Source organism: Brassica napus, chromosome C9, assembly GCF_020379485.1.
Source record: "Brassica napus cultivar Da-Ae chromosome C9, Da-Ae, whole genome shotgun sequence".
In the NCBI taxonomy this organism is placed as follows: Eukaryota; Viridiplantae; Streptophyta; class Magnoliopsida; order Brassicales; family Brassicaceae; genus Brassica; species Brassica napus.
In genome coordinates, this window is record NC_063452.1 from 899873 (window position 1) to 926166 (window position 26294).

At 28.8% G+C, this 26294-nt stretch overlaps 4 protein-coding genes and 1 long non-coding RNA gene across 5 annotated transcripts; 3 read left to right on the forward strand and 2 right to left on the reverse strand.

Annotated features, from left to right (window-relative positions):
- The first annotated feature begins 1207 nt into the window (after nucleotides 1-1207).
- LOC106426589 (L-type lectin-domain containing receptor kinase IV.4-like) lies at nucleotides 1208-3512 on the forward strand. The gene has a single exon (XM_013867306.3). It carries the CDS (start codon nucleotides 1362-1364, stop codon nucleotides 3378-3380), a length of 2019 nt encoding a protein of 672 aa, XP_013722760.2. The 5' UTR covers nucleotides 1208-1361; the 3' UTR covers nucleotides 3381-3512.
- A 1893-nt stretch (nucleotides 3513-5405) lies between these two features.
- Nucleotides 5406-8977, forward strand: LOC106426667 (protein ABC transporter 1, mitochondrial). The gene is made up of 7 exons (XM_013867388.3): nucleotides 5406-6068; nucleotides 6769-6994; nucleotides 7080-7232; nucleotides 7309-7467; nucleotides 7550-7709; nucleotides 7789-8015; nucleotides 8388-8977. Exons 1-7 carry the CDS (start codon nucleotides 5608-5610, stop codon nucleotides 8787-8789), a joined length of 1788 nt encoding a protein of 595 aa, XP_013722842.1. The 5' UTR covers nucleotides 5406-5607; the 3' UTR covers nucleotides 8790-8977.
- On the reverse strand, nucleotides 8885-12717 carry BNACNNG01400D. Its single transcript, XM_013867324.3, has 2 exons — nucleotides 11938-12717; nucleotides 8885-9277 (listed from the first exon to the last, which is right to left on the reverse strand). The coding sequence occupies exons 1-2, from the start codon at nucleotides 12560-12562 to the stop codon at nucleotides 9186-9188; spliced, it is 717 nt and encodes a 238-aa protein (XP_013722778.1). The 5' UTR covers nucleotides 12563-12717; the 3' UTR covers nucleotides 8885-9185.
- LOC111210552 lies at nucleotides 9626-10877 on the forward strand. The gene is made up of 3 exons (XR_002661887.2): nucleotides 9626-9941; nucleotides 10023-10132; nucleotides 10219-10877. It is a non-coding gene; the product is annotated as an uncharacterized LOC111210552 (long non-coding RNA).
- A 444-nt stretch (nucleotides 12718-13161) lies between the features above and the next one.
- On the reverse strand, nucleotides 13162-13574 carry LOC111210549. Its single transcript, XM_048769867.1, is given in 2 exon segments — nucleotides 13162-13317; nucleotides 13554-13574. Coding segments are annotated over 2 exon segments (177 nt in total).
- Between the last annotated feature and the right edge of the window lie 12720 nt (nucleotides 13575-26294).

Below are 26294 nucleotides of genomic sequence, written 5' to 3' on the forward strand. Positions count from 1 at the left end.
ATTAATATTATAGCCAGTTTTTCTGATTTTTATTGGAAATATTTATCAAATATAGATTATTATAAAATCTATATATAAGTATACTAATATATTTGAATTAATCGGGTTCTTTGGTTTATTCTGTTTAATCGCTTAATATACTGAACTATATTCATATAGTACCAAATCCAGACTATTTTTTTCTATTTCGGTTTGGTTCAAGTTTAAATGGTTCGGTTTAAACAGATTTAACACTCCTAGACTATCGTTATTTTGTTAATTTTTTTATATATTTGTGATTTTTTATAATCCTTTCAGTGACACATGATTTCTTTTCATTCCAAATATAATATGTGTTTAATTTCAAATACAAATTCTCTAATTTAATTATTAATATAAAAAAGATTTTGATCCAAAATCTATATCACATAAATAAAACTATGAAACAGAAAAACATAATTTCATACATTGATTATCAATATCAATATTTAACTTTTATAATTTATAATAATTGAAATTTGTATCTAATTTAATTATTATTTTTTATAATAAAAATTGTTAGGCATATAGATATATTAATTTGCACATAGTGCAAGAGATCAACTTGTATAAAGATTATTTTTCAATACAATATTTTGTAAATATGTTCATCCTCATTAGTATATAGATAACTGCGAAGGAGTTTATATAAAAAAGGAAAGGAGATGTATACTACAAATGATGAAATCGAGAAATCGATTGTTTATATAGAAACCAAAAAAAAAAAAAAGATCGTGTATGAATAGTAATAGTGGACTCCGCATAAATGATTTTGTCGATGATTCGGTGCTGTTATTTTTGAATTTTTCTTTGTGCACGTTTTACAACAGGTAAAGAGTAGCATTATCGGCAAAACCCCACATGAGTTCTTGAAACAACAAAATACCAATTTTTTAAATCAAGCTTAATTACTTAACTAAATCAAAATTTAAAAAAAAAAAAATTTAACCACCACAAAAGTGACATATAGATGATAAGGTTCCGATGGATTTCTAATAACGTGTAGATCAGATATTTTTACTTTTTCTCTCTCCAACTTTTTTTTTACCTATCATCCGTAAGAAACCGAGTAAGAACCATTGTTAATCATGTTCTAAAGTGGGTTTTAATTTCGCATGCTATTTCAAGTGTTCTCACTTCTCATGAATTATTAGATGCTGTTTTGTAAAAGAAAACCACCGAGCAAGGTCAACCACCGAAGTCTTTCCTTAGGTTAAGCTACGAAGTTTCCTTGGAAAAAAAATACCACTTTTCTGCATTGTCTCCACACCATAAATTGACTTAATTTCTCGGAAACTCAAACACATACCAAAAAAAAGTTCATAGAGAAAAAATAGAGAGCCATGTTCGTGAAGCTCCTCACCATCGTCTGTCTACTCTCTCAACTCCAAAAATCCTCTTCCCAATCTCTCGATAACTTCACTTACAATGGCTTCTATCCTCCATTGACTGCTAACATAACCCTCCAAGGGATCGCCAGCGTCACACCCACCGGTCTACTAAAGCTAACCGATTCAACAAGGCAAGAAACCGGTCACGCCTTCTATAACCAACCAATTCGGTTCAAAGACTCTCCAAACGGCACCGTCTCGTCCTTCTCCACAACGTTTGTTTTCGCCATAGAGGCTCAGTTAGAAACACTTAGCGGCCACGGCATCGCCTTTGTCCTGGCTCCTAACTTCGTCCTTCCGGTCGCCAATTCCAGCTCCGAACACCTCGGGCTCTTCAATCCCAATATCACACGTAATGAAACAAATGATATATTCGCTGTTGAATTAAACACGATTCACAATACAGAGCACACTGATATTAACGATAACACTATCGGAATCAATATCAACGGGTTGTATCCAGTGAAAAGTTCACCGGCGGGGTACTGGAACGAGACAGGTCAGTTTGAAAACCTTACTTTGAACAGTGAAGAGCGGATGCAGGTTTGGGTTGACTACGATGGTTTTACCCATCAAATAGATGTAACAATGGCTCCTTTCAACCACGATAAACCTATAAAACCACTTGTCTCGTCTGTCAGGGATCTATCCCCGGTTCTTTTGCAAGATATGTTCGTAGGTTTCTCGTCTTCAACTGGTTCCCTTTGGTCGGAACATGTTGTCCTTGGGTGGAGTTTTCAGATGAAGGGGGAAGCTCACCCGCTAGACTTACAAAGACTTCCGAAATTTCCAGAGTGGCAGTACGACGGTACAAGTAGAACCACAGTGTTTGTTGTGTTGTTTATTGTAGTGTTGATAATTACACTCGTCATTATCTTTTCTTTCATCTTCCTTGTGCGGTTCATCTTAATGAGGAGGAAAAAGTTCGCAGAGAAGCTAGAAGATTGGGAAACAGAGTTCAAGAAAACCCGGTTGAAGTTCAAAGACTTGTACTATGCCACCAAAGGATTCAAGGAGAAGAACCTTCTCGGATCTGGCGGGTTTGGGAGCGTTTACAAAGGTGTTATGCCCAAGACAAAGAAAGAGATCGCCGTGAAAAGAGTGTCGGACCAATCCCAACAAGGGTTGAAAGAGTTTGTGTCTGAGATCGTGACTATTGGTCGGATGAGCCATCGGAACTTAGTCCCTCTTTTGGGTTATTGTCGCACAAGAAAAGAGCTTCTTCTGGTGTACGACTACATGCCCAATGGAAGCTTAGATAAATATTTGTATAATAATAATCCAGAGGTTACCCTCAACTGGAAACAGAGAATTACAATCATTAAAGGCGTGGCCTCTGCCTTATTCTTCCTCCACGACGACTGGGAACAAGTGGTGATTCACCGCGACATCAAAGCCAGCAACGTCATATTAGATGCAGAGTACAATGGGAGACTCGGAGATTTCGGTTTAGCTCGGTTGTGCGGTCATGGTACAGATCTTCAAACCACTTGCGTCGCTGGAACATGGGGATACCTAGCCCCCGACCTCATGATGACAGGAAAGGCCACGACCGCTACCGATGTTTTTGCGTTTGGAGTGCTCCTACTAGAAGTTGCGTGCGGTCGACGTCCTATCGAGATTGATTACGAGAGTGGTGAGAGGGCCTTGCTCCTGGATTGGGTTTTTGGGTTTTGGAGTGAGGGAAACATTTTGGGTGCTAAGGATCCGAATCTAGGGACAGAGTTTGATCAAAGAGAGGTCGAAATGGTTTTGAAGCTGGGGTTTTGGTGCTCTCACTTCAACCCTGAGGCTAGACCAACTATGAGACAAGTGTTACATTACCTAAGTGGAGATGCAATGTTACCAGATTTGTCGCCTTTGGACTTGCGTGGGAGTGAGATGATGTTGGGACACCACGGACTTTGCGAGATAAGCATGTTTACTGGTGGATCTTCGATGGTTGATTCTGTACTCTCCTGTGGGAGGTGACTTTGAATATTCGAACGTTTTGTGCGCCTAACATTACATATTGCAGAAAAATATTCCCCCTGTTTCGTTTTACATGTAGTTTAAGATTCTCACACATAAAATCATTAAAATTTCTATTATACTCCTACCTAATACACTGTTTTATTTGTTTTGTTAATTAATAAACTGAAAGATAAGGATAAATTTTTTTAAAAACTATTAAACATTTACATCGAAAATATAAAACACAATTATAATGAAACATATTTTAAAGTTTACAAAGATATTTAAAATGAAACGAAGATAGTGTTATCCACACAAAACATGGAACCATGTTGGAGCAGCTTCTTCGATTTCAGCCAAAAACATTGTCTTCTCCGCCTCCAAAGGTCTCTGAACCTCAGATTCTTGTTCCTCGTATCATCAACCTTGTGCACAACATCATTGCTCGCCTTTTCTTTAGAGCACAGACACATAGAAAATATATTTTCCTTAAAACTTTTATGTCTAACAGAAACGCGGAAACCTTTTTTGAAACAATTAAAAAAAAACGGTTCGACTAAACCGAAACATATTAAATCTCAACCTTTGAACCGGATCTCTATAATATTATTTGAGAAGTCAGTTTCCTGTGTGTCATGCTCACGTTAATTTTTACGGTGGTTTATTACACTGATACCTTTAATGAACTGAGTTAAATTTTACAATTGCTATTATTAGTATTTTTTCTTTTTCATTAACAACTTTTTTGTAATCACATTATTATCAGAAAAGTAATTTCTTATAACCAAATTGTTATCATAAAGTAAATTTGAAACCCAATAAACTTATATATTTGAAACCCAAGATCAGTTGCTTATTTACATAATTATTAATGTACTTTAATAAAACATGTGCTTACCTTTTTAATTTACATATGTTTTATGAGAACAGTTAAACAATTTTCTTATTTTAGGTATTTTCTTAATAAAAGATACATTAAATAGAAGATTTGTTAAAATTAACTTTTTTCTTATTTCCAATTTTTGAATGCATTTTAACACTTTACGAGGATTTTCATTTAGGATGCGATGTATGCAATTTTCACTTCTATTGTTTTTCAATATGACAAGATCACAAGAGTCAAAATCAATCATTAGGTAAATATTTTGTTTCTACCAAAACTTATTTTTTCCCACGGATAACTATCTATAGCAATTTACAAAATGAAATCAAAGGTTGGTCTGAAAATCTTTGTTACTGATGAAGAAAACAAGCCACAAAAGACAATAAAAAATGTTGTTTATATAAATGTTTTCCAAAATATTAAGAAGGTTAAATTGATTTTTGATTTTTTTAACTAAAGAAACATTTGAGTGTTTAGACTAACAACTTAGATTAAAAAAAAGAAGAAGATGATAATTTTCACTCAGTAATTTTGTTTTTATTGTCATTTTATGTTATGCAACTTTCATCCATAATGGACTTAAACAGAAACTTTTTCTCAGTTATTATATTTTGCTACTTTATGAATTGTCAAATAAGATTTTAACAAGTTTATTGAAATTAATATATTAAACTATAATAATAAAAATATGATATTATGACCATAACTAACAACAATAACTAAAATTAATTAACTGTGCCAAATTTAAACATATCAAAATTTTAGAAATATTTATCCTGGCTAAACTAAAACACTCCAACTAAATAACTCAGAAATTAAAAATGTAATTAAAATAACATAAAAATACACAAAAGGTAAAAACTAAAACTAATAAAAATATTGTCCAGATTATTATACTTTAGTTTTTGCTCGTAAATATTCATGCCCACACAAGAGTGTGGGTGAGTCAATTAGTACTGTAATTATTTTCTGGGGTCAAAATACAAGAACTAAAACCAAAAAAAAATATTTCTTTTAAAAAATAATCTACAAAATAGGTAAAGGAGTCTATCGTATTTAGCCGAAAAAGGTCTATCGTAGAACTCTAGTATAACTATAACCCAATGGGCCTTATATAGTAAAAGATAAATAAAAAGTTTACTGGGCCGAAACTTCATAGACGAGAGTTTCGTTCTTGGTTGTCGTCTCCCCACGTAAACCTTCTCGCTTCTCCGTCTCTCCGACCTTCGTGTTCCAACGCACGAACACAAACTTTCTCTACAAAAAAATCAAATCTCCATTCCAAATGATTCAAACCAAATGCTGAGAAAAGTCAAAGTCAACGAAACCACACAACTTCCCACGCGCCGCCACTGAATCGCGATGAGTTCGTGGAAGCAATTGAGCAGGCTCGTCGACGGCGTATCGCTCGTGGCGAAGGAGATCTACCACCAGTCTCCTGAGCTGCAGAGGGCGAGGAACGGAGATCTCGAAGCCTTGGGGAAGAAGGCTCTGGTCGCCGCCACCGACTTGGTCGGACTCACCTCCGGGAAGCTTCGCGGCCTCTCGAGCCGTCGATCGAAGGAACCGTCTGTAGTATTCTTCGACGACAAGGACGACGACGGATCGAGGAAAGGCGATGTAACCGTCCCTGTGGAGCCTGAGGTTGTTGCAAAACCTACTATTGTTGATTCGAAGATCGTGAGAAGTGAATCTGTCGATGAAGCTAGGGTTGTAGATAGAGAGGGAGAGAATGTTGGAGTTAGAGCTGAGGTAGCTACGGTGAAGAGAAGGAGGCCTAGAGAACGGAAGGTTCCATCAACTCCTATGGCTAGAGCTTATGGGTAAAAACACTTTTACTTTGCTTAGATTTACATTATAGTCTTGATGATGATGATGATGATGTTAATGAATGATAGTGGTAGTTAGAGGATTAATGAACCAATATATAAAAGGCTAAGACTAATTCAATTACTCGCGATTAGTTTTAAGTTGGAAGCTCATGACATAGGATGAACACATGATATCAAAGCCAGTTGTTGTTGGTTCACCCCAAGCGTGTTAATGAATGAAAGTCGTCTCACATTGATAGTTGGAAAAGTAGTGAACTAATATTAAAAGGTTAGGGATCAGTCTACTTACTGTCAATTAGTTTTAAGTTCGGAGTCCATAATAACCCCAAGCTTAATAGATGAAGCTATAGCAAATCATTTACTTGCTTAGATTTGCATAAAAGTCCTACGATGGTGATGATATCAATGAACAAAAGTCATTACACTGGAGAATTAGTGAACTACTAATATATAAAAGTTTATGACCAATCTCGTAACCTCGAATTTAACATGGTATCAAAGCCATTCTGTGGTTATTATGCCTACAATTACCAAGCTTGAGCGTGTGAGGGAGTGTTAATGAATGAAAGTCGTCCAACATCGCATTGCTAGTTGAAAAATTAATGAACTGATATATAAAGGATTAGATCAGTTGGTCTTTAACTCTGGACTTAACAGATGATGTCATTAACACATATGTGAACTTTTGAAGGTTTTTCAATCTTGGAGCTGGTCTTGCTTGGGGAGCTGTTAAGGAATCGACCTACAGGCTTGTGAATGGAACACCACCCACACAAGGGAATAAGCCTGCGCTCTCGTCTATTCTCTCTGAGGAAAATGCAGAAAGATTGGCTCTTGGGTTGTGTGAAATGCGTGGAGCTGCACTTAAAGTAGGCCAAATGTTGAGTATACAGGACGAGTCACTTGTTCCTGCTCCGGTAAACAGCAGAAAACTTCCTCTTCCCACTAAACTTTTGATCAGCTTTAGATCTTGTTTGACGTGAAGTAGGTCTCTTTTCTCAGATCTTGAATGCTCTGGAACTTGTGCGTCAAGGTGCAGATGTGATGCCAAGGAGCCAACTTAATCCAGTTCTGGACGCTGAGTTAGGTCCTAACTGGCAATCCAAGTTGGGTAGCTTTGATTACGAACCGCTAGCAGCAGCGAGTATTGGTCAGGTGCGTGTATGATGCTTTTTCCTTGTGAATGTGTAGAATGGTTTTGTTCTTCTATTTATGTAATGATGGGGTTTAGGTGCACCGAGCTGTTACTAAAGAAGGATTAGAAGTAGCAATGAAGATTCAGTACCCTGGCGTTGCCAACAGCATTGAAAGTGATATCGAAAACGTCAGACGCTTATTAAACTACACAAATCTAATCCCAAAGGGACTCTTTCTCGACAGAGCTGTAAAGGTGAGAACGGTTGTATAAGAACAGAACAGAACAATCTTTAAGTTGTTTTTTTTCAGATTCATGACCAAGCTCTCTTATGCAGGTTGCCAAAGAAGAGTTGGCACGAGAATGTGACTACGAGATTGAAGCAGTTAGTCAAAAGCACTTTCGTAAATTTCTTTCAGATACTCCAGGGTTCTACGTTCCTCGTGTAGTCGATGAGCTTTCAAGCAAAAAAATCCTAACCACAGAACTTATCTCTGGTAAACTTCAAACTCACCTTACTCTGATTTTACATATCTGTGTCGGTGAACTAATTATCCATGCTTTATTCTCTTGCAGGAGTCCCCATTGATAAAGTAGCCTCGTTAGATCAAGAAACACGAGACCATGTCGGGAGGAAGATGCTTGAACTAACATTGAAGGAGCTCTTTGTCTTCCGCTTCATGCAGACAGATCCAAACTGGGGCAACTTCTTATACGACCAACCCACGAAAACAATCAATCTTATAGATTTTGGAGCGGCTCGTGATTACCCCAAGAAGTTCGTCGATGACTATCTACGAATGGTAACAAACTTGATCTTTACCATTGAATCTTTTGAGAACCGTTTATATCAACGTTTTAGAAATCCGTCTCTGGTGAAAGCAATTTTTTTTTTAATCCTATTAAACCAATTCTAATCGGTTAAAACCGTTTTAAATTTGCTAAATTGGTCTAAATCTGTTAAATTAAGTAATAATAATATTAGCATAAAACCACAACTTTGTCTAGTTTTTTTTTTGTATACATAATTTTTATATTTCAACAAAATAATTTTATAATTAAATACAAAATCTAAAATATTTAATGTATATAAAATATATAAAAAAATCAATAATTTGTTAACACACAGGCTTACTGTCTAGGGATTTATTATATGTCGACCCTTGTTTTTGCAGGTGATGGCTTGTGCTAATAAAGACAGTAAAGGAGTGATTGAGATGTCGAGGAGACTCGGGTTCTTAACCGGAGATGAACCAGACGTGATGTTAGACGCCCACGTCCAAGCTGGTTTCATTGTTGGTCTACCTTTTGCAGAACCTGGTGGCTATGCTTTCAGAACCAACAACATTACTTCGAGCGTATCGAATTTAGGAGCAACCATGTTGAAACATAGACTCACACCACCGCCTGATGAAGCTTATAGTCTTCACCGTAAACTATCAGGGGCTTTCTTGGCTTGTATCAAGCTTGGAGCCACCGTTCGTTGCCGTGATCTCTTGCTACAAGTTTATGAGAAGTATCAGTTCGATGATGAGCCACAAGATTCAGTGGTGGCTTCAAGTTCAGTTTCTTCGTAAAACACTCGGTGTACACAAACTATATTAGCCATTATTTTTCTCCCTCCAGTTTGGGAGTAGAAGTGATTCTTGTTTTAGTACACAATTGAGTTTAATTTTTAGAATAAATTGGTAATATTTTCACTAATGTTGTAATATTACAATATGCTGGAAAAATCAATCAACAAAGTTTAGTAGTTGTACTTGTATCTTTTTCTATACTTTTGGCTTATGGCCATATCAATCAACAAATTCCATCGTCGGCACAAAGAGAAAAATCAATCCGTAAAGTGACAGAAAAAAACAAAAACGCAAACAAAAAGTTTCAAAACGCAACTCGAAAATGCATGCAACTTTGTGTTTCTTTTTTTTTATGTGAAAAAATCGATATAAGATTGTGTTAACGATCAAAAAGAATTAGGAAGGACGTTGACGATGAGTGGTAGACACAAAAGCCACAGCGTGCGCCCATGCCTTCAGCCTAGCTTTCACTTTGTTTGGATCATCCCCTGGACAAAAAACCAAACTAATCAATTTCTGAAATGTGAAATTTTCAAAAATTAATTTTCGCCATATTTATTATTATTTAGTGTTTTATGATCATTTGCATTTTTACATGTTATTTTATTATTAACTGAAATATATTTACATAGATAAATTAGTTATGTTTTTTTTTAGAAAAAAATATTTTAAAGTTTGTGTGTTTAATTTTAAAATGTTAAATCCCTTATATAGTAAAGCACAAGTCACACAAATTAAAATTTGACATATGGAAAATACAAAATATTATAAAAACAAAACAAAGAAACTGACTAAAAATAGTTTATCCTCTATTCCTAATTTTTCAGGACATAATCCTAAATTTTCTCAGTATATTGCATACACGTTCAAAACAGTTTGACAATGGTGATCAAATGGTTTTTTTTCCTATACAATTTTGATTTACTAATTTATTCTTTGTTTTTTTCCTCTTTCAATCTTCTCTGTCAAAAGAAACATATTTTTATCTCTCTCAGATCAAAACATCGACATGTTTCTTCTGTCTTTTTTTTTTTCCATGTACCAATTCAAACGTCTTTGTTCTTTCCCTCTATACCAATTTAAAACTTTATTTATCATCGCTGACTCAATCGACAAGATATAAAATTACGAGAAGATAAGAGATTGGCAATGGTATGGTATTTTTGGAGAGATTAAGTTTTAGATCACTGCATGTATATAAGTTAGAAACTTCCTATATCAATTGATTTGCAGGCACATGCACAATGCACTGGGTTTGAAGAGATGGGAAGAAGCAAAATCAAAAATATTCTCCTAGAATGGGACTAAAGGGATAATCATCATTGTTTGGCCTCGCAAAGAAGGTTTTGCATGTTTTTCACTATTATATTTAGTACTTTTCTTTAATTTGTTGATTAATATTTAATTTGTTGAATTAATTATTTTTCAGCATTCACTACAGCAGTTGATTCAACCCTAAAACTATTTTTGGATATATCACAGAGCTTGCATTTTCAAATCCAAAGGTAAGTTTACTTTACTTAATTAATTATTGCTAGACAATTCATTATAATTTAATAAAAATCAAACTAACGGTGTAAAAAATTTAATAATTTTTAAACAAAAATCTTATAAATTTAACAAACTATGAAAATAAGTAATGTGGGTTACTTTGAAATGAGTGCTCTTACAAAAAGATGTTAGGTAAATTAATTAACATAAAATATAAATGTAACAGTTATTTTAAACTGTAAAAAAATAAATTAGCAAATCTATTAGATTCATTTTATTTAAATTTACAGTAAATTATATTAAGTATATGTTATTATAAAATCATCAAACAAAATAAAGGGATCAAATAAATCATTTTAATTATATTTTATATTTTGTTATTTTAAAAAGTTTTACAAACATATATCCATTTTATAGTGATATCTGTTTTACCCCTTCAACTGCTTTGTTTCAATGTAGGAACCTCTATTATTATGTGCTACTGTTTATATAATAGTTCAAACTAGGTTAAGACCGACATTATATATAAAAATTATTTTATGTATTAAATATTTTTACATATTATAAAATAATAAATATATATTAAATAATTAAAAGTCAGTAACTGTTAAAAATATAATTAAATTGGTGCAAACATATAAATCAATTGTATTAATCCAAATTTTTTTTTATTTGATAGGATATGTTATTAAATTTAAATGATACTAACATAGATAATATATTTTAGTATATTTTTAATATTAATGTCTATTAAATACTGATTTATACTCATATAGTTTTTTGATCATTTGTATCTTTTATAGTAAAAAATTTAAATTAGTGATAACAAAATTTTCATTGTGGGATTAATAGTTTTAGTAATTTATAATTAAAAAAAATAAGTTGTCAATGATCGTTCAAAAAAATTGTTCAAAGCAAATTTTGAAACTAAAATATTGTATTTTATAAGGTTTATAGTTTAATTTAAAACGATATATATATTAATCTTATTAATTAATTAAATTAGACTTTTTACTTATATAATTTTTGTAATCGTTTGTATTTTGTCATAACAAAAATTTTAAACCATGGATCATAAAATTTGAATGTAAGACTTTTAACAGTTTTAGTAATTTATACCCGTTTGTAAAAATTCAAAATATAACATATACATAAAAATCTATATTTTTATTATATGGTTATTGTGGTTATTTAATTTATTTAATAACTTAAAATTAAACAAATATGATAGAAGATACACTATTTTTTATCAAATCTTTATTATTCAAAATCATTAATTGCCATATATACTTTAGCCACATTAGGAAATTCCGTAAATTTTATTTAAGGAAATAATAAAGTACATTAATGATGAATTTATTGTTAGTTTAATAAAAAGCTTATTATATAATTAGATGGACCAACATATTTCTCTAATGATTCTAAGAATCATTCTAGTGATAACACGTGGCTACAAAAAGAAGTTGTAATGTTTCTCAAATGATATACGGGGGATAATAAGTTATTCTGATCGTAAATTATGACGATGATCAAATAATTTTTTAAAAAGTAAATTAACCTGTGCGCAGCACAGGCAGTAATGCTAGTAGTAAAATAAAGAGGGAGTAAAAGATTTGAAGATAAGTATTTTTATTTGAAAGTGGATTGTTGGACTAACCGGGACTAGAGATACGGTGGTTGGGGGAGACGGGAGAATTGCCGCCACTACTAGTACCCATCGTTGACCCGGAATAAGAGACCCGACCCGGTTCGAGCTCAAATCCTAAATCCTTACAAGCTTCGACTTCCCCTAAATCCATACACAATGGCCTTCCTCCTCCTTTAGGCTTCGTCACCACCACCACTCCTCCACCGTAACCGCTCTGTTCTTCAGCATAGCTCCTCCGCATACTGTCCACCCACGGCGGATACTCCGGTCGCAACTTCCTCCTCCTCCTAGGATTGTTGTTACTCTCTTGTTTTTTCTTTCCCGCTTCGTTCTCGCTCGCGTAAGCTTTATCTCCGGACACCGGCGAGCTCAGCGTCGAACCTCGCCGCCTTCTCCATCTTGGTGGCGTCGCCGGAAGTGACTGACAACCCGTTGACCCTTTGTCGGAATCTGAAAACTCTAGCTGCTGCTCCATGGCTTTCTCTCCTCCGCCGACAAGTTTTTCGTCGGAGTCGGACGGCTCTACGTCGGCTTCATCACCGTCGTGGTTATAACAAACGGAGAGCCTCGATAGCGAGTGGTGCTCTTCTTCTCTAAGGAAAGACGACATTTTCATATCTTCATCAAACGCCATAATAACGTTACGGATTAAATGTGTTTTGTGTATATATGAATAATAAATGTATTTATACGTATATTTTCAGTAATATGATCGTGTATCTGTTTTTAGCTTCAGATTTTGATTTTTCTGTTGGTTAAGTGTTTTGATTATACAAGATAACAACATGGAGAAACCTTATATACATCCGATCAATAATATTTAATGAGCCTTTTGAATAACGTAATAATAATAGTTTATAATATACAAATATATAGACTCAAGAATGTGCCATTTGTTCTGAAAATATGGAGATGTGTGTAGGATAACGATGGCATTATCTATATGTAACTATGATGGCATTTTTTTATAAGTTCTTGCTGACTAAGAAAATATAAATAAATGCTTTTTTCTCTTTTTAAATTAATGCTTGTTTATGATAAAACTCTATGCACTACTTTGATTTGAGCTATATTCATAAGTTCTTATACAATATATCTATCTGGTTTAAGTTGTTTTTAAAGCTAGGAAATTAGTGGTATATGTCTATAGAGGAATACATTGGTGGGAGCTTCCAGATTAGCAATAAATTCATTGATTAAAACCAGATTAGATTAGGAGTATTAAACAGTAACTTAAAGAATTAGAAATCGTCCCTGCTGACCTAAGTGAGGTTGACCAGCTACTATGCAAACCAACCGTCTTCTTACACGTAACATCTGGACAAGAGATAGAACTAAAACCAGTCTGCACGACTAGGCCGTCCAAAGCATGTTATCATATACCAAAATCTTTAGTTGTTATTTTCTTTAAGATGTTTACTAGATCTATAGTCATTTATAACATTTTCAACTCATTGCTATTTTTGCCTTTAGAATGTATTTAGAATCAATTTCACTCCAACTGATTGCTCTCTCTTTTTTTATAATATAATTTTTTTTTTCCTATTTAAGAGAAAAAATAGATTTTTTTTGTTCTATATTATGGAAATCGCCCTTATATATTAATTGAGACTATTAATTGAGACTTCTGCTGACATGTCGCTCATAGTTGAAGTTTTAAGAAATTGTTATAATTTAATTGGTTGATGACTTTTATTAAATATTTATTTTAATCAAATCTAAAAACAAAAGGAAACTCTATAACCAATTAATACAAGTTACCAAAAAACACAAGTAATATTACAAATAATAATTTATGGTAACTAATTGCATAATTATAGAAAGAATATATAATGTTTCATCAATTTTTTTTTTATAAATTATTTACTTATAAATATTTAAAAATATTTATAAAAATATTTTTATAGAAATAAATATAGTGGTTGTATATTCTTATATAAAGATTTAGATTTGTATATAAGGCATTATTAGAAATTTTATGTTTTTTAAAACCCACACGAGATTTAGAAATCATTTATAAAGATTTTGAAATTATTTAAAAACACTTTTTAATTCTGGCCTACAAAATCATTTTATTGGAGTTTCTAAATCATTTATGAGACTTTTATCAAATCCATTTATATAAATCTTGAGCACATCTTGTTTAGATGCAAAATGATAAATGCTTCTAGATCCAATTATAATTGTATAAATGTATATTTATAATGATTTATAAATCATATAGAATTATTTCACACTTATTATCTTGTCTATTAAAATAGAAGTAATTTAAGTGACTTATGCTTATTATGTTTAAAAATAAGTCATTTAAATCATATAAAATTATAACACAATATTTATTTATATATTAAAATATAATTTATTTAAGTGATTTTTGTTACATATACGCTCATAGGTGAAATCTTACAATTTCAATAGTTAATATTTAGATTTTTATGTATTTTTTTAGTGCTAAAATAAAAATCAGTTTTACAATCAATTATCTGTGAATTTTAAATTTAAATACTGTTTAATATCTTCTAAAAATAGATAATGAAATTTTTGACTATCAAACTATTAAATGCTTTAATTTTAATATTTTTAATTTTATTCAACAATTATAATATTATAAACATAACATGTATTTTTGTATAATATTATCATCCGCGAAGTCGTGGACAAACACCTAGTTACTATTATATAAGAATATATTAGAGAAAACTCATCTATATTATAGAGATTTTATATTCTAGAATAAAATATATCAAAATACATTGGTGATGGTTTTACTTTCAAGTTGCCATTTTTACTGTTGTATTTCTAGTTTGAATTTTTCACTAAGGGAAGTAGTTTGCATGCAATACAAGGGAGAATTTAGCTAAATTAGTATGTACTTGTTTTTAAAAAAAAGAAGGTTTGTTGATATTCAACAACAAAATTTAAATTTCTTTTCTGGATATTTTTTTTCTCATAAAGAAATTGTATACAAATATAGAAAATATTGCAGTCTTTAGAATTGGTCATGTAAAAATTAATATTTTATGGTTATAGTTCTAATTTTCTCTTGTAAAAATCCAAAAAAAAACAAAAAAATGAAATAAAACTTCTGAAATGAAATGCTTTGAAGACCTCAATTTATTCTAAAGCCGGCTTTCTTTGCGAGGGTGAGTGGACGGTCTTATTACCTTCACACGTGTCATTAATCAACCAATGATTGATTCTACTGGCAAATCCACGTGATGCTGTTCAGACATATGTACACTAAAAGATTTTGCAAGTACTTAAAAACTAGATTTACAGGTTCTGATATGGCAGTAGTCTCTTTTTAAATCGGTTCTTCAGTGTTGCATGTTTTAATTGATTACACAATCATATATAATCGGAATTAAATCAACATTATGTGAAATACCGTTCCGTTAGCTAAATAACAAATAAATATGAAATTTTGCAATTCCGAAATGTAACATTTAGGAATTGCAAATTTTGTCAAAAAAACATTTTGAATTGTTTACTTAATGATTGCATTTTTTTTATGTTGTTATTCTGTTTGTTATATCAAATCTTTTCACTTCTTTATCCATTATAACCCCTATTACAATTTCAGGCTACATTTAAAGGAAACTGCCTTAGTCATAATTTAAAAGTTTGTGGTAGTGATCATGCCAAATATATGGGTTTTAAAAGCATAGGAAAAAGCCAAAGTATCAACAAACTATTTTCCTCTCCCGACTCGATACATAGAACGGAAACATAAATTAGTGAGAAGCAATATATGTTGCAAATATGCAAAGAACGTTATCACTAAAATATTAAAAGTAAAGTAATTAATGGTAGGTGAGACAGACCCAAATGAAATTTATATTGAAGGCAAACCAATCAATGCTTCCCACGAGGGTATTAAGAATTACTTTTAGATGACAAAGACAATTTGACCGCTATTGATAATATTATTATGAACTTACATATACTGTTATACATACATAGAGAGTATAATATACTACGTCCGTTCCCGAATGTAAGAATTTCTAGATATTTCACGCTTATTAAGAATATAACAAATGTTTACAGTTTAATTTATTATTTATTTTTCTATACACTTTTCAATTACTCTCCACCAATTAAATCCAATCAATTCAAATATTTGTAATTAATGTTTCTCAAAAGTATACAAAAGTATACAAAAATATCTTAAAATATATAGAAAATCTATCTTTGTGAAACAAGAAAAAAATATAGAAAATCTTATTTTCGAGAACAGAGGGAAAAATATTTTACAGTTGAAAATAACATTTAAGGGCATCTCCATTCCCACTCCATAATTTACTCTAAAAATGGAGTGAGAAATGAAGTATGAACAAAAAATAAAAAAATTATTTATTTATGGAGTAATCACTTTTTTATTTTTTCATTACTCAATTTTTCACTCTATTTTACCGTAAATTATGGAGTGTGGATGAAGATGCTTTAACTTGCCGCAAAATCTGTTAAACTAATCTCGTGGGAGAAAACGATAGCTATAGTTAATTTCATAACCCAAAACAAGCCAATAGAAAGAAGATCATAAGTCATATACTACATCTTAAAATCTTAATCGAGAAATCGGAAAAGATTATAAGCTCGAATAAATAGCCATAACACGTTATTTAATTTATTGGTTTGTAAAGATTCATTGTTGTGTTGGAAAAGAAATATAGGTACTTGTACACTTTTGACCCAAAAAAAGGTACTTGTACACTAGGTTAAAGCTTATATCTGAAAATCACATCAAGATATCGAAAACTTAACTTGCGACCACGACGAAGACTGTAAATCTTGCGTAAAACTTCATTGCCGTTAAATGATTGTCAACCATATTGATGTGGCATATCCCTTGCCAGAGTTGAACGCCAAATAAACAAGCCACTGAGATTGAATTTATTGGGCCAAACCCAGTGCCTGGCAACCCTCACAGGGGTCCGAGCCAAATACGATGACTTAGCATAAGATTTCCACTATAAAATTATTTATAATCAAAATATTAATTATATTGTAATATAATATAAAATACTAAATAAAAATAAAATAAAATAACATTAAAAATGATTATAGTATTTAAATGATTTCACTTTTCGTTTTTTTATAAAGCATTTTCTTTTTCTTTTTTAAAATATGTTCAATATCTTAAAAATTATAAGGAAAAAAACAAAAGGCATTCTAATTTATATATGTTAAAATAGGATAAGTATGCTAACCATCAACATTCACACCACTAAATTTAACAAATAAATTATTTTAAATAGAAATACAATTTTTTGGTAGAAACAAATTTGAGAAAACAAAATTAACTAAAAAACTTGAACTTGAACAAATAAAAGGTTATTTTCTTTTATATAATTTTAACAAAAAAACTATTTTTTGTATTTTTTTGGTTTTAAGTTCAAGTAAAAAACATAAGTTTAAACAATTTTCAAGGATTTTTTTAGAGATTTGGGTCCTAATTTTTGTAAATTGTGTGGGTGCCTAAGGCTAATGCATTTTTTCTAAAACTATAGGCACGCCTCTGGCCAAGCCCAATATAGTGAACCTAATATCAATCCCCTATTAATCGAGGAACATTTGAAATTGAAAAGATGTAACCTCAATTTTGTATTAATTAAAATAGGCCCCAATGCATAGGTGGCACTCAATTAGGTAGCCAATTACATTCAATTGAAAAATAAGTAGGTCCACATTCGATTTTTATATGTTGTTAGATACATAAGTTGGTCAAACTATATGATATAATGATATGATATGTTATTTTCTTTCTTTAAATCAAACCTACGAAATTACCATAAATGACTAATATATATATGACAATTAATGATTTTAATAATAAAGATTTGATAACAATTTATATCTCCTCCATCATTTTTTGTTTAATTTTATATTATTAAAATAAATTAAACAATCAAATTAGCTATAAAAGTAAAATTTAGATTATTTCGTATATGTTATATTTTGAATTTTTAAAAACGACAATAAATGACTAAAACTATTTAAATTACTATGTTAAAAATTAATGATCAATGGTTTAACATTTTTATTATAAGAAGATACACATGATTTTAAAACCATATGAGTGAAAAATATCATTTAATAATAAAATAAATATATATATATAGATTAAACACTATATACCATAGGATTACATAAATATTTTAATATTAAAAGTTTCAATGAATTTTCAAGAACATTTATAAATTATAAACTTATTAAAGATTTCAGATTGAAAATTTTGTTATCGATGATTTAAATATTTTGTTATAAAATGATATGAATGATCATAGAACCGTATGATTATAAATTCTTATTTAATAAATAACTATATAAAATATACTATTCTTAGAAAAATAGGTTGGTCCATCTTAACTTATATTACACTTTTTATTAAACTAACTATCGAATTGATAAATAACGTACCAAAAAATGTTTTGCACTTTCCTTAAATAAAAGCTACGAAATTACCTAATATGATTAAAATATATGTGAAAATTAATTATTATGAATAATAAATATTTGATAACAATTTTTGTATCTTAGTTCTTTTTAAAAAATTTATATTATTAAAAGATATTAAAAATCACATTAAATATATAGTAAAAAACATTTATATTTTTTTATATGTTATATTTTGAATTTTTCAAAACGTCTATCAATTATTAGAAATTTGAAGATCACCACTCTTAAAATTTTGTGATCAATAGATTTTTTTTTTTGTCATAATAAGTTACAAATGATCATAAAATTGTATTAATATGAACTTTTATTTAATATTATAAGAAGATACACATGATTTTAAAACCATATGAGTAAAAAATATCATTTAATAATAAAACATATATATATATATAGATTAAACTATATACCATAAGATTACATAAATATTTTAATATTAAAACTTTCAATGAATTTTCAAAAACATTTATAAATTATAAACTTATTAAAGATTTCACATTGAAAATTTTGTTATCGATGATTTAAATATTCAGTTATAAAACGATATGAATGATCATAGAAGTGTATGATTATAAATTCTCATTTAATAAATGACTATATAAAATATACTATTTTAAAAAAAAATAGGTTGGTCCATCTTAACTTACATTATATTTTTTATTAAACTAACTATCGAATATTCGAATTGATAAATAATCTACCAAATATTGTTTTTGTACTTTCCTTAATTAGAAGCTACGAAATTACCTAATATGATTAACGTATATATGAAAATTAATTATTATGAATAATAAATATTTGATAACAATTTTGGTATCTTAGTTCTTTTTTTAATTTTATATTATTAAAAGATATTTAAAAAATCACATTAAATATATAATAAAAACATTTATATTTTTTCTTATATGTTATATTTGGAATTTTTCAAAATGTCTATATATTATTAGAAATTTGAAGATTCTCACTCTGAAAATTTTGTGATCAATAGATTATTTTTTTGTTATAATAAGTTACAAATGATCATAAAATATAACGCATATGAATTTTTATTTAATAAATATTCAAACTAAATAATATATATATATATATATACTAATGATTTAAAGCAACAAGATTGGCTGATCAATTTAGTTGTCCAGTTGAAATTTTTCAAAAGTATGTGAAAGACTAAAGTCAAAGTAAATATGTATTTAGAATAGTAGTTATATTTTACTAACCAAAATACCAAAAAAACCGAACCGAATCGAAACCAACCCGATATCTGGATTGAACACCCCTAATCCAAATAAAGCCAAACTATTGTTTCATTCTCCAAAATATAATAAAAATAATAACTTAATTCCGCGCAAGGCGCAAGTCTTATCCTAGTTAAATTATGTATAAATCAATTCAAACCCAACTGAATTAAAATCCACCTAAATCTATTACAAAGCACCAGAAAATTTTAAAATTAATCTGAAAATAATAATTTAAACTTTGATTGTTTGTGTTTTTTTTTTTGGGTTTGAAGATGTATGTTTTCACCCAACCAAGATAGTTGTTGAAAGAAACAAGTATTTTAAAGTTTTCACCGATTTAATGAAAACTATCTAATCAAAAATAAAATAGAATAAAAACAATTACTCTTAGAACATCATTATTAGGTTGTATCTTATAATTATAATAACTAGATCCTTTTTCCGCGCTACGCGCGGATAATATATTTAAATTTGTTACATTATTATTTTTATTTGTATGTGAATTTTTGTATATTAAATTATATATAACTAATTTTTAAATTTGATTTTAAAAATATAATTTTAGTCTGAAGTAAGTATTTCTATTATATGTAACACAATTAACTAATAAAATATGAAGAATCAAGTCCGAGATTTTAGAGTTATGTAAAAAATATATAATTATGCATATAATAGAAATTATCTTAGTTTAAAAGATCTGAATCTCATCTCGAATAAATTCACGAAAAGAAAAAGTACTTCAATAACCTACTTAAAATATATAACCTCATTTTCAAAAAAAAAGCGTACTTAATAATATTTTTTTTTGTAATAGTTGAAAACTGACAATTGAATATCGATCTAGAATATTATTTTAATATATCTAATGGTAAAATATTAATTGTAATAAACAAATTTTGAATTTTGTAATATTACATGAATTAGAAGTCTTTAAAATGTAAAGTCTATTTTATTAACATAATATATTTTTATCCATTTATTATTTTGATGTTACAAAATATTGCTTTAGTCTTATTTGTATATTAATTTTTTAATAATTTAGTTTCTTTTTAAGTAATTTTAAAATTATCAAGAGTATAATATATTTAAAATTATTTATTTAAATATATCGAAATATGATGTCTCATTTTTATGTGTGTTTGCGTTGAGCATATTTAATTTGTAGTTTGTATATTTAATAACACCTTGTTGCGTGCGGTTTTATGGTTTTAATAAATGTGTTGTCATTTCATTTTTATTACTACTAACATGATTTTTTTATTGATCAGTGATAATCTATTTAAATGTTATGTATTATATTTTATCGTATATTTTTTAACTCTTCATGCTGGCACTTTTTTTAGAATCATTTTAATTAGATAATAGGTTTAAAGATGTAAATAAAACTGTGTATGTTGTAAATTTAGACTTTTAAGTGTAATTGAGCACTATCAATTATGGAAATTATATTATGATTTTATTTTACTAAATCTTTCTTTCTGTGTATATTTTTTGTTTTATTTTGTATTTTTACAATTTTATTGCCTTATTATTTAATTGCAGGGAATTGCTATTTCCAAAAAAAAAATTCATATACATTAAAAGTCTTCGGTTGATTTTTGTTTGTTTTCTTTCTCCAATGTACAGTTCAACCGTTTCTTTTTTTTTGGGATCAAACTACTAATATCATCAGATAGAAAAGCTTAAACTCCAAGAATATAGTGAATATTTGTGCTAGAGAAAACTGATTTAGCCACTAATATAGTGAGATATTATAATATTAGAAGGTATGAAAACTCTTCTCTGTTGTCCTATGGTGGATATAATTAAGTTGTTGTCAATTGATTCTATATTTGTGATAACTGGAAATACATCTTTTTGTTTTCCTTACATCATATTTAATTGGTTTACGGTTCGACCATTTCTAATATACTGAGAGTAACATAATATTAGATGTTGATTATCTCCTTCCAATTAGGAATGCACAGAATGAGAGAAATTCAAGGTGAGACTACTTTACAATTTTGTCATCATATCTATATAGATTTAGTTTATAGATTACTCTATCTGTTTCAAAATGTAATCAGTTTTAATTAAAATATGTAATATTAAAAAGTTATTACTTTAGGATACTGTCATTTAATATATAAATTTAAACAATTACACAGTAATTTACATAATTTAATTGGCCACACAATATCCAATAAATATAAAGTTACATTGAAATATAAAAAATAATTTATATAGTGAAACAAAATATACTTTTAAACCATTATAATATAAAACAAATGGAATATTCAAATTATATTGAAACATTAGAATAGTAAGAATCAGAAAAGCCGAAATCTCATCGTCGATCATTTACGTCGGCTATGCCTTAGACCATCTCCAATGTATTTCTCTATTTTTTCTCTAAAATAGAGGAATTTCATAATATAGATTAATTTGTCTCGATGTATTTTTCTATTTTCTCAAAAGAATATTCTTGATATATTATTTTCTAGGTTTACAAATAATATTTTTTATTTGTGAAAGTTGAAAAATCAGCACAATTTATTTTAGTATTTTATAAAATTATGATATTATTTACACTAAATATTCTTTACAAACTATTATGTAAATAAAAAAATCTAATTATATTTATATAAATAATATATTTCACTAAAATAATATTTTCGGTTATAATTGTTTAAGTAAAAAGTTAAAGGATCATTTTGTAAAAACAAATAGATGAGGTGACACGACAAAAATATAGTTTCTCATTGGCCGATTATTTTCGCCTCGTGGATACTCTATTTGAGGCTTATATCCTCCAGTTTTAATTAAAATCTGTAATATTTAAAAGTTATTACTTTAGAAAACTGTAATTTAATATATAAATTTAATCATTTACAAAGTAATTTACATAATTTAATTGGCCACACAATATCCAATAAGTATAAAGTTACATTAAAATATAAAAACAATTTATATAGTGAAACAAAAAATACTTTTAAACCATTATATTATAAAGCAAAAGGAATATTAAAATTATATTGAAACATTAGAATAGTAAGAATCAGAAAAGCTGAAATCTCAACGTCGATCATTTACGTCGGTCATGCCTTGGACTATCTCCAATGTATTCCTCTATTTTTTTCTCTAAAATAGAAGAATTTCATAATAGAGATGAATTTGTCTCCGATGTATTTTTCTATTTTCTAAAAGAATATTCTTGATATATTTTTTATAAGTTTACAAATAATATTTTTATTTGTGAAAGTTGAAGACTAACCCAATTTATTTTAGTATTTTATAAAATTATGATATTATTTACAATAAATATTTCTTTACAAACTATTATGTAAATAAAAATATAATTATATTTATATAAATAATATATTTCACTAAAAAAATATTTTCAGTTATAATTGTTTAAATAAAAAGTTAGAGGATCATTTTGTAAAAACAAATAGAGGAGGTGATATGGCAAAAATATAATTTTTCATTGGCCGATTATTTTCACCTACATATGGACACTCTATCTAAGACTTATATATCCTCCACTATTATGTGAATAAAAAATATAATTATATTTATATAAATAATATATTTAACTAAAAATATATTTTCAGTTATAATTGTTTAAATAAAAAGTTAAAGGATCATTTTGTAAAAACAAATAGAGGAGGTGACATGGCAAAAATATAATTTCTCAATGGCCGATTATTTTCGCCTACGTGGACACTCTATATAAGGCTTATATCCTTCTTTTATTACTTGATTTTCGCCTACGTATGGACACTCTATCTAAGGCTTACATCCTCCACTATTATGTAAATAAAAAAATATAATTATATTTATAGAAATAATATATTTAACTAAAAAAATATTTTCAGTTATAATTGTTTAAGTAAAAAGTTGAAAGATCATTTTGTAAAAACAAATAGAGGAGGTGATATGGCAAAAATATAGTTTCTCATTGGCCGATTATTTTCGCCTACGTAGACACTCTATATAAGGCTTATATCCTCCGTTTATTAGTTGATGATACTTTGTTCCAAATTAAATAAATAATAAAAAATAAAAGCTAAACTAGTAGTAATAATGAGACAAATGGAAATCTATTGATGAAAATGTTCTTATATAGATAGACTCTTAGTTCTCTAAACCGTTTCTATTTTATTAGGAAAAACATAAAGTGATTTGATATCGTCTAAACGTAGAAGAACTTCCCACTTAAGATTATTAGTGGAAAAACCTTTTATAGTACTGTTTTACTTTATGACTTTTATAGTTTCTCCTTTCAAATAGTCCCACTCCCTCTAAAACTAAAACGAGTCAGAACCTACGTGATATATTTCTTCATTTTTCATACAATTATTGATATTTTTTCCTGCTCACAAGATTATTGCCTCCAACTCTTCCTTCGAATTTGTTTCGGTCACCACCATACCGCCTGGCTCTGGTTTGAATCGCTCATGTAGACAGCAGCAAGACGGAGATGATCATAATCCCAAAGAATAAAGATGGAACAGCCTAAGTTACAGAAAAAAAAAGATGAACAGTGGAAATTTTTAGACGGAATTTTTTTAGATCGTTTCTCCTTACTGTGTGTACTATCCGAATTCAAACACACATTAAAATATATAGTTTCAACAACTAATAAACCAGATAAACAAATATCTAGGCATAAGTTTATTACACATCCGTTTTTACGAATGCAACTTTAGTTTAATGTTCTCTTAAAGTGAACTAAAAACAAACAACTTAGACCAAAAGCAAGAAAAACTAGTAAGTAGAAATTAAAAGTTGTCTATTTAAGAGACCGGTAATATATTATCAGTTAATATATTTAGAATTGAAAAAGACAACTAAAAGTAGGAACTGTTCCTTAATTTCATTGAAAATGAAACTAAATTTAAAGTAAGAAAAAGATGAAAGTAATAAAGCTGTCCCTATATAAAGATACACTAGTCTTTTTTTAAGAAGCTTCACCTAAAAAAATGTTACAATAGTCAATAGAATAGATGCTTTGTCTATCTACATATAAAAAGGTCTTAGAAAAGTACATAATAGCATAATATCATTCAATCCCAATTGCCAATATTAATCCCACAGTTTCATCAATATTCTAAGAATATCTCTAATATATTTTTGTTATCTTTTCCTATAAAATAGAGAAACTTAAGATGAGATTTTTTTCAATGTATTTCTGTAAAATATTAATCTCCAAATATAGAGTAAAATATAAAGGAATTCGATTTCTTCTTCTATAAATAAAAAAAAAATTATTTTAAAAGAAGAAATATAAATGAGATAGAGTGATTTTGACTGTAAATATTATAATAGAAACAAATATCAATGTGGATTACATATCGATGTGGATTAGAGATGCTCTAAGAGATCATTATCGTTGTTATTGTTTCTTATTCCATTTGTTTCATCAAGTAATATTATATTATTTTTCTACATAACTGAATGAATTCTAAACTACACAGTTATACTTTTGAAATCTTTCAAAACTATCAAATCTGTGATTATACTCTTTTGAAATCTTTCAATAAATCTGTAATACATAATTATACTCTACAGTGTCTAAATGTTATGTTGATTATAAATTGACTGGTAGCTCTATCTGGTAGAAAAGGTGGATTAAAATATTTATTATTATGGACAACTGATCAGTTTCTTAACAATAATATTTTAAATATTTAATTATATTGTATTTTAATAAATTAAATCTTTACACAAAATACATGTGTCATTTGAATCTGTTAAGAGTTTAATAGAGTTTGTTCATTTAAATGGTCTAAGATTTGTTGGAGACTATCCAATCAAAATAAAATGAAGTACAAACACTTACTCCCACTTCCTCTAAATGTAGAACTATCGCACTAAAAGTTACTAGTGGGAAAACTTTTATAAGTAGTACTCTTTTACTCTAAATATAACTTTTACTCTTTGTTTTTCTCCTTTCAAAAATTCCCCACTTCCTCTAAAACTAAGTCATATTTCTTCTTGTTACAAAATGATATGCTTAGAATATTTTTTTCTTGAAAAAGGTTGTTTTGGATCTGAGAGAAAATTTATGGTATTTTCCTGGTAAAAGTAACTAAAATATACTCCCTCTCTTCCACATTATAAGATGTTTTGGAGAAGTTTAGTTGTTTCAAAATATAAGATGTTTTAATTTTATTGAAAATTGAGTAATCAATAACATTATACTGCATTATTTATGATTGGTTAAATTATTTCTACTTTATATTATTAATAATATTTTCTTCTAAAAAATAAGTTTTTTAATTCTTGTGCACTCGAACAAAATATCTTATATTATGGAACAGAGTGAATAAAATGGAACATAATTTCAGGTGTCAGTTTACTAGTGTAGTGTAATTGACCATCTAACTAGTACTTGTGTGAAAATTGTCAATGCATATACCTAAACGGAGAGAGTAATAGATAATCTGGTAACTCCAAAACTTCAGTTACTGAAAAAGGATTACCAAATAATTCGAAGTAACGTTTTGTTGATTATTGACCATATATATATATGTGTGTGTGTGTGTGTGTGTAATAAATTTGATGTAATGGGTATATAAAATGAACAAGAAATTAAGAAATAAATGTCATTGATCCAGCAAGAATACACAAACAAAATCTCAAAATCCAGAAAACTATGCTTCACAAAGTACATCAAATAAAAGAAAA

Coding starts and splice junctions, on each gene's coding strand:
- LOC106426589 (XM_013867306.3), top strand. CDS start 1,362: ATGTTCGTGAAGCTCCTCACCATCGTCTGTCTACTCTCTCAACTCCAA.
- LOC106426667 (XM_013867388.3), top strand. CDS start 5,608: ATGAGTTCGTGGAAGCAATTGAGCAGGCTCGTCGACGGCGTATCGCTC. Junction 6,995..7,079: donor AGTCACTTGTTCCTGCTCCG/GTAAACAGCAGA, acceptor CTCTTTTCTCAG/ATCTTGAATGCTCTGGAACT. Junction 7,710..7,788: donor AACCACAGAACTTATCTCTG/GTAAACTTCAAA, acceptor ATTCTCTTGCAG/GAGTCCCCATTGATAAAGTA.
- BNACNNG01400D (XM_013867324.3), bottom strand. CDS start 12,562: ATGGCGTTTGATGAAGATATGAAAATGTCGTCTTTCCTTAGAGAAGAA. Junction 9,278..11,937: donor CCACCGTATCTCTAGTCCCG/GTTAGTCCAACA, acceptor TTTTTTGTCCAG/GGGATGATCCAAACAAAGTG.